General features: G+C 41.3%; 2 protein-coding genes across 4 annotated transcripts; one reads left to right on the forward strand and one right to left on the reverse strand.

Annotated features, from left to right (window-relative positions):
- Positions 1–217: 217 nt before the first annotated feature.
- On the forward strand, positions 218–5,788 carry LOC112202473 (hornerin). Of its 3 annotated transcripts, none has more exons than XM_024343484.2 (3): positions 218–371; positions 456–2,803; positions 5,432–5,788. In XM_024343484.2, the coding sequence occupies exon 2, from the start codon at positions 516–518 to the stop codon at positions 2,631–2,633; it is 2,118 nt and encodes a 705-aa protein (XP_024199252.1). In that variant the 5' UTR covers positions 218–371; positions 456–515; the 3' UTR covers positions 2,634–2,803; positions 5,432–5,788. The 3 variants fall into 3 exon arrangements, with proteins under 3 accessions (XP_024199252.1, XP_024199253.1, XP_024199251.1); XM_024343485.2 differs by having other exon boundaries at positions 236–371; positions 515–2,803; XM_024343483.2 differs by having other exon boundaries at positions 240–2,803.
- Positions 5,789–7,180: 1,392 nt separating this feature from the next.
- LOC112201581 (nuclear transcription factor Y subunit B-3) lies at positions 7,181–8,287 on the reverse strand. Its single transcript, XM_024342489.2, has one exon. It carries the CDS (start codon positions 8,103–8,105, stop codon positions 7,503–7,505), a length of 603 nt encoding a protein of 200 aa, XP_024198257.1. The 5' UTR covers positions 8,106–8,287; the 3' UTR covers positions 7,181–7,502.
- Positions 8,288–9,057: the final 770 nt, after the last annotated feature.

Consider the following 9,057-nt stretch of genomic DNA (forward strand, 5'->3'; position numbering starts at 1 on the left):
AGAAGATAAAATAATAAATAAACACATGTAAAACAACTCAATTGTGCTTGTCAGTATCAATGGAAATGTTGTAGATTTTGTTGTGTGTTAGAGTGTCGTGAAGGACTTTCCTACACTTTCCTAAAAATTAAACAAAAAATGGAAATTTTTTTTTTTGGCTACGAAGAAGAATTGAATTTTGCTTAGTTAGGTTTATTTTCTTACCCGTTTTTTATATTGTTAATTAATAGAGAGGAACCCACAGCATTGCGTCCTGGGGAAACTTACCGAAACCCCTGTTTTCTTCTTCAGCCTTCTATTTTCCTCGCGAAAGGCACACAACTCTACCGGAGAATTCACCACATTAGGGTTTTCTCTCTCTCTCTTCCCTGGTAAGATCTCCGACCCCAAATCTTCTCTGTTTCTTTCATTTTTTTTTTTTTTTCTGTTAGATGATGCTTTCTTTGGAATTCTAGACACACTTATACTTCCCAACTCACTCGAAAATTTAACAAACAAAACCCTAACTTCCAAGAATGGACGACGGCGACGGAGCCGATCATTTCCACCGTAACGAGGCCATCTCGGCCGTCGCCGACGACGGCTTTTTAGCCGAGGAGGACGACGACTACGAGGACCTCTACAACGATGTGAATGTCGGCGAGGGGTTTTATCAGTCTATGAGAAAGAGCGAGGAATCAGGGTTTAAAAATGAGGCCGTGGAGGAGAAGAAGGTTGAGTTGCCGGAGGTTTTGGCTCCGCAACATCAAGGCGCTCCGATACCGAGTTCCGGAGGCGGTGAGGGTAGGGGTTCTGGGTTTGGTAATCAGAATCTAGGGTTTAGAGGGAACGAGATGGGTGCGAAAGGGAGTGGTGGGTTGGGAGGGCCTATTGGCAGTGGAGGTGGGATGAGGATTGAATTAGGGCAAGCGTCGAGTAAATTGAATGAGTTTGAGCACCAAAGTGGGAATAATGTTGGTCTTGGGGTTCAAGGGATTGGTGCTCAGCAGCAGCAGCAGCAGCATCAGCATCAGCATCAATTACAACCGCAACATCAACTGCAACCACAATCGCAACTGCAACCTCCACAGCAACATCAACAGTTACACGGTGGTGCTGTTGCCGTTGGGAATGTGGGGAATGAGGGTTTCTTGAGGCAACAACCTGGTGGTGTCGGAGTGGGGAATGTGAACGGTGTTGGTGGGAACAGTGGTCCAGGAGGAGGATTCAGTGGAGGTGGTGCAGGTGGGGCAACACTGTATGTGGGGGATTTGCACTGGTGGACAACGGATGCAGAGCTGGAGGCGGAGTTGTGCAAGTATGGAGCTGTGAAGGAAGTGAAGTTTTTCGATGAGAAAGCCAGTGGGAAGTCTAAAGGATATTGCCAGGTAGACTTCTATGATTCTGCTGCTGCCATGGCCTGCAAGGATGGGATGCATGGGCATTTGTTTAATGGGCGGCCATGTGTTGTTGCTTTTGCATCACCCTATAGTGTTAAGAGAATGGGGGAGGCTCAAGTGAATAGGAACCAGCAGGTAACCCAAACTGCACAAGCTCAACCAAGGAGGGGGCCTAATGATGCTGCTGGGAATAAAGTTGGTGGGAGTGCCATAACAACAGGTGGGAATTATCAAGGTGGGGATAATAACAGCAGAGGTTATGGGAGAGCTAACTGGGGCCGAGGTAATTCTCAGGGTATGGGAGGTAGAGGTCCAGGTGGTCCGATGAGGAATAGGGGTGGAATGAGTGGCAGAGGTATAATGGGGAATGGTGGAAACGGGTTTGGGCAAGGTATGGGGGCAACCCCTCCTTTGATGCACCCTCAGTCAATGATGGGTCAGGGCTTTGATCCAGCTTTTGGGGCTCCAATGGGAAGAATGGGGAGTTATGGAGGCTTTCCAGGAGCTCCACAGCCTCCTTTCTCTGGGATGATGTCTTCATTCCCACCGGTTGGGGGTGTTGGGCTGCCTGGAGTAGCTCCTCATGTGAATCCTGCATTTTTTGGACGAGGGATGCCCATGGGAATGATGCCGACATCAGGTATTGACGGGCCTAATATGGGAATGTGGCCGGATCCTAATATGGGGGGTGGATGGCCTGGTGAGGATCATGGTGGTGGCAGAGCTGGGGAGTCTAGTTATGGTGAGGAAGCTGGTTCTGACCATCAATATGGTGAGGGTAGTCATGATAGAGGTGGGTGGCAGAATGCTATGAAGGAGAAAGATAGAGGTTCAGAGAGGGACTGGTCTGGATCTTCTGATAGGAGGTATCGGGAAGATAGGGATCAAGGGTTTGACAGAGACATGCCAAGAGAGAAAGAAGTGGGTCATGACCGTGAATGGTCTGAAAGAAGGCATCGGAATGATGTCGATGTTAATCGAGAGCGGGACAGAGAGCGTGATAGGGGCCGAGAACGTTCTCGAGATCGCGATCGTGACAGGTACAGGGAAGATAAAGAAAGATATGCTGATCATCATAAATACAGAGATCGTGAAACGGTGCACCAGGATGAAATAGAAAGGGGGAGGTCTACAAGGACCCATAGTAAGGCACGCTTATCTGAAGATGATGACCGTCGTTCAAGATCTAGGGACCGCCGTTCAAGATCTAGGGATGTTGATTATGGGAAGAGGCGGCGGCTTACTTCTGAGTAGCTTCTTTGTTTTGGTTAGTTCCTTGAGAAACAAAGAAATGTGAAAAAAACTCTCGGCTTTGCCACGCTTATTGGACTTTTCTTTGGATCCTTGTTTCTTCAATGGCTGCGCTGCTTTCACTTTCTCACTTCTACATAACAGGAGTGCAATTTAATACTGTGTGGTCAAAGGTAAGCCTAATTTTGAATGAATTTTCTGGTCTTCTTATAAGCTTGAAGAGTATTCTTGTGTTTGCTTCTGATGTGCTATACTGGTTTTGTTATGCTTTGATCATTACCAGGCTTGTGTCTTTCCTGTATAGTTATACCACTGCTAAGTTTATTTGTTTTCAGAAGTGAAAAATCTAAGTTGTTTGACTTTACCTTCCGTTTGGCGATATGTGTTGTGTTATCAAATTGTAGTGTCTTACTAGCATTGTTAACAAATTAAATGTCATACTCAAATTTGATATTTAATGCTTTTCTATGCTATGTTTATCATTTGGGCTTAAGTATGATGCATAACTAGTTAACTACATTTCTATGATCAAAATCTGAAGGATAAAACTTTCCACCAACTTTTCAAGCATTCTTGGGGCTTGTTCGGAACTATTTCTTTGGAAAAAACTTTTGCCCTGTATCACTTCAGCAGTGGCACATCCTATTAAAAGTGCTTATACTTGAGCAGTTTGTTGTTTGGCTGTCAATATCTACGTGCTTTTATATGGTGATGGTATGGGGGGTTTAAAAGTGTTTGCTTGCTCAAGAAAGTGCCTTTTTATTTTTATTTTATAAGTTTTCTGTCACCTTGTCAAAAGTAGGGCAAGCATGGCAATTCGAAGTATTCAGTAGAAGTCTTTGAATTAGAACCTTATTTCATATACAATGGTAAAGAAATGAGAGATCTGCTACTCCTAAAAGAATGGGAGTATGATGCAGTAAATTCACTGCCTAGACACCAGGATCAACAAACTCTAAGGTTTAGGGCCTTAACACACAGGTTTTGTAGGGTAGAAAGTAAAAACTAAGAACTAGGATTCCCTCCCAGGTTTCTCACTCACACACAAGGCTTCACTCCAATCTCAGGAAAACTCAGAAACACTCTGAAATTTTTATTCATCAAGACATATCTGGTCACTTGGCACTTACACTTATTTATATTTGAGCAGATAGCTCATATTAACTATCATTAAAGACTCATTCATAGCTAGGGCTGTTGCACTTCACAAAACTGAAGCATAAAAGACCTAATAAAGGAATTTAAACTCCCAAACTGAAACTGAAATAATAAAGAAACTTTGGAACTCCCAAACTGAAACTGAAAATACACCAGCCTAGAGACTTCTATTAATCAAACCATATGGAAAGGGAATGGCTAGCTGCTCTCTTTTTCCATTTCTTTCGCTCATAAACCTTAAAAGGTTTGACTATGATGTCCTCATCAGAGTAAAACCCAACATAGAGAACAAAACGGTTGGAGGTGCTTCTTAAAAAATCAAGCGGTTCCAAATCTTACTTGGGCACTTTGGATTTTTTGCCAAACTATAGTTTTTACCCATTTAGAATCCTAAAAGCTCATCCAAACGAACCCCTTTTAACATATACATATTTAAACTGTATGTTTTCTTATATGATGTCGATGCTTGCTGCGTCTCAGTACTGTTTCCCGTGTTGACTTGACCATATGCAGCTGATCAATTAATGTGGTAATCCACGGTGGTCCACAGTTCTATTTTGTTAGATTGTTAATTAGGAGCACATGTCCAGACACTGTTCCACTTGTTCAATAGTATAACATGGCTTTTCATGTTATTTGGTTTCTATACAAGGAATCCTACATTAATCTCGTAATTACAAACTTGGACGGTATACTGGGATTTATATGCAAAATCAGTCTGCATGAATTTATCTTTTGAAGAGAGATGGTAATCACTGATAAAATTTTAGTTTTATTAAATTTGTTTTTATTTTTTTATTTTTATGTATTTTTTTTTTCAACTTCACAGAAGTAGGGTACGCATGCATCTGAGATCAGAGGAAGACCACTGTGGTCATTGCTTAACTTCATCACAGTTAAGGTCTATAGATTTGTAACTTTTAGTTGAATTGAATGCGGTTGCCTCTCCTTTCAATGATCATTTAGGCTGCTAAGATGATTTTTATTATTATTCTATACCGTTTTACCCAATTGGTCTGGGATTCGAACCGTCTCATGGTATTTATTTGCTATCTGCTAGAGTTTCCTACCTCCAAAAGATTTCTGGTGCGGGTACAAAGTGGGTTTCGGACTTCCTAGGTATTAGAAAACTTGCAATATTCGCTTGAGGTTGATCTAGATACTTCTTACCAGTAGGAGAGTTAGAAAACTGTCCTTATTCTGTGTGCAGCTTCTTACTGCAAATGATTTGTTTACTTTGATATTATAAGCAGCTTGATTTGGATCCTGTCTTTGCATAGCTACACCTAGCTGCCTTCTTGTTCCCTTTGTTCAGTTTTTTGTCAGTAAATACGCTTGCTTATTATTTGTAATGATTCTACTTCACATATAGTGTAAGATGCTTCGTGTAATATGGTTTTACATTGTACTAAGGTTCTGCATTACATGTAATATTTTTGATCACGTAACTACTGTTTACCCCTTATTTTGCTTATTCGGATGCTTGCCCCGACCACGCCCCCAATTGTATTGTTGATATTTCTTGCATTTGTGATCCATCCTCGGCCGTTTCAGACTTTCAGGATATGTTATTAATGATTATCCTATATTGCATTTTTTTTTTGTTTCGTCTTTTTATGTTTCTTTTTATGTCTTTCTTGCAGAGCTTAGTTGTGAAGTAGAAAGTAGAGTTGCCTTGAAGATGAAGAGGACCTAACCTTTAACATTCAAGAGCGCATAGTGTTTCCCTTTCTCTCCTTGGATTTAGAAGATGAACTCCTGCTTTTAGTTTTAGCTTTTACTTTTCCTTTTTAATGTTTAACTTACTCGAGCACTTAATGAAATAGATGTTGTGTTATGGCCTGAAATTTGCTGGAAGAGTCTGAAATGTAGTAGATTCTGAATGTGATATTTGAATGTTGTAATAGGAACTCATATGCCTTTTTTCTAATTGGCTAGTTGTATCATCTTTCCCCATCTTTTTTGTTGGGGATATATCACCATGCTGATTGTTTGAGATAGTTGAAGATGTAGAATACTAATGATGATTCTTTGAGAGAAATTTTCCATCATGTACATACCAAAAAGCTGATGGATGCTTTTTTTATCCTGTACATTGTTGAATAGATTCAATTTCATAATGACTTTCTTTTTACGTAGTCTTCGTTGCTGGGGACATGGTTTTGTTTCAGTGTGTTTACAAGGTGTTGTGGATGAGATTTAGTACATTTTCTGTTAACAAAAGCAAAAATGAATCAAATAAGAACATCAATATCTGAATGATGATGGCCAGTGGGTCTATAATTGTATGGCATGTTTCGATGCAACATTATTGGTTAATACCACAACTTTGGTCAGTTGCTGCCTTGACCGCAGTTACTGAAGCAAACGACCTTGCAGGCTTACATTGTAGGGAGTGTATTATTGTACCCAGTTCTCTCTTTTTTCTCTCCCGAAAATGTAACAAATTTGGTAACATACAGTTTCTTTGTAACTCTTGTTTTACAAAAACAAAAAACAAAAAAATGTACACACACACATTATGTCAACATAATAATTTCACGGTTGATTCATATTGCTGGTAACTCGTATTTTGTCATTGGTAACGGATATCTTCCATTCTATTCATCTTGCTTTGGCTACTTTTGGTTTTTTTTTTAAAGACATGCATATGAAAATCATTCATTTGCTGCAGACAAAAGATAACGTTATTTTGAACTCTAAGCTGTTGTTTTTTAATTTTTGTGATTGTTTGAAAATTTGAATTGAATGAGATTTCAAAGTTCTCATTGATAGTGTAATGGTAGGTGTGCAGTTCCTTGGGGCATAAAGTCCTTGGTGCGAGACATCATCTCTAGCTCAAAAGTATGCTTTCATTCAATTTAGCTATTTTTCGAGGCAAATTAGCAAATGATGACCATGATTCCATGAAGATAGAGAGGTGTCTGTTTGATTTAATTGTCTCCGGTTTATGTGTCTCCAACGTTTCTTTTGAATCAGTTAGAAGAGAGTTGTTATCCTGAATTTGCCTTATAGTTCTTTTTCTTCTATGTCAAAACAATCAAAAAAAACTGATATTCTTTATTATTATCTTATCTTAATATGCTGCCGGCAAAGTAGAATAAATACCAAAAAGAAAAAGCCATTTCTTCGGTGGCTTTGGCCAATCACTGGTCTGTATTCTGTATTTCAGCTTCGTACTACCACCACCAGTCTACAGTTGAAGTTGAAATGACAGTTGACCCTTTGGCCTTCCATTTCCACACTCTGATCCTTATCCAATATCCATAGCAAAAGACCAAGACCCCAAAATCAGCTTCAACCTGTCCTCTTGTGAGTCTTTCTCAATTCCAATCCAATTGGCCATTCGCACTCAATCCATTTTTCTTTTGTGGTCAATGATACTATCATCATTACACTGAATAAATGTGAATTCTATCATTATGTCACGCGCTCCTCTCCTATATTTTATTTCAGTACGAAGAATTCAAGCGTGATCATGCATCAGAAACCAACCTAAATTCCGGCCCTCAGTTCGCAACACAAAATGTACAAGAATTACTAAAATTCACAAGCTAGTTTTTTTTTTTGATAAATAGAAGGGTTCTTAATCCAGGACACTAAATAGTAACAAGGAGGAGGGGAGAGTCTACAGAGAGCGCTTGAGACTCCACCCAGCAAATTAGCAATGGAAATTATAAAAAGGGCATCCAAAAGCAGAAGTAGCTTTTATAATCATCTGGGCCTACCCATGTTGGACCCGGGCCCACCCTTTCCAATCCCAACTCCCATCTGATGAAACCCGCCACCGCCGTACACGTGTCCCTGATGCGGCTGCTGCTGCTGCTGCGGCTGCGGCTGCTGCCAATAGACTCCTCCCCCTCCTCCACCGCCACCGCCGCCACCGCCGCTCCCAGCGCCCTCGAACACAACAACCCCGCCGCTGGGGTCCTTATCACGCGCTGCCATGCTACTCTTCTCGCCCTCCATCTCCCTAAACCGCTGCAAGTAGACCTTGAGCGGCTCGACGTACTCCTCGAAGCCGAGGGTGGTCATGGCCCAGAGCAAATCGTCGCCGTTGATGGTCTTCCGCTTCTCGCGCTGACACTTGTCGGAGGCCTCGCCGGTGATGAAGCTTATGAACTCGGAGACGCACTCCTGCACGGTCTCCTTGGCGTCCTTGGAGATCTTGGCGTTGGCCGGCAGCGCCTTCTTCATGATCCTACTGACGTTGGCAATTGGTAACAGCCGGTCCTGTTCCCGAGGTGACAGCTCGCTCTTCGTATAACCTCCGGGGCTGTTGTGCCCGCCTCCCGAGTCGTTGTCCGAGTCCGCCATTCAACCAAACTTCTTCTTTTTTTCTCTCTCTTAAAACAAACAACAATATTGGATAGAATTACAGGTCATGGAAATGAAGGATCAATGAGATTCCGAAAATTATGGAAAACACAGAGAGAGAGAGAGAGAGTTGGAATTTCTGGGAAAAGGGCGATGAGAGAGGGGAGTGTGCTTGGGGGCGAATGAGGTGAATGAAGACGTTAATAACGCCTATCCTGTGGTCACGTGGAGGAATGTAGGCCGTTTATAGTCGATAAGGAGTTCAAGAAATGAGAGCGCTCCGATCGGCTGAGGTGGCTGATCTGGACCGTTGCTGTGGTATTCGGCACGTGGTTTGTCTGACCTGGATCTTTAAAAAGTGAAGATATTTTTTTAACTTTTTCTGCGGAAGAAAAGATATTTATTTATTAATTTTTTTTTTTTTTGAGGGGCCCTAACTTAAAGTCTTAGACTTACCTCGTAAGATTTGTTTGGTTTCTTAAAAAAACCTTTTTTTTTTTTCTTTAACCGAAATCAAACAATTTCTTAAAGATTTCTTATGCTTAAATATTAATCTATACCGGGAGATCATGTCAGCACGCTTCCTCCTCTATAGCCATCAAGAATTGATTTGGATTTAACTCCAATCAGCATCGGCGAAATTCGAATACAAGCGTGAGGGTTCCACACATAGAAGCTCTTACCAACTCGAAATTTATCTAAAGAACTTAAGTGTATTGATTTGGAGAGAAATTATAAATAATGAGTAAATGACTAGTGAAATTAAAACAAAAAAAATTGGAGAATAAAGTGTGATAAGGTTAGTTGAGCCATTTAGCATGGAACCCTCATGTCCAGCGTTTGAGTCTCAACTCTCATCAGTTTGCTGCCAGGTTTGAGGGGCATTCAGGTTCGTGTGCATGTGGCGGGAAATTAGTCTGGTTTTACTGAGATATCTTCATCGACCTCCATC

This window comes from Rosa chinensis, chromosome 5, assembly GCF_002994745.2.
Source record: "Rosa chinensis cultivar Old Blush chromosome 5, RchiOBHm-V2, whole genome shotgun sequence".
Classification (NCBI taxonomy): Eukaryota; Viridiplantae; Streptophyta; class Magnoliopsida; order Rosales; family Rosaceae; genus Rosa; species Rosa chinensis.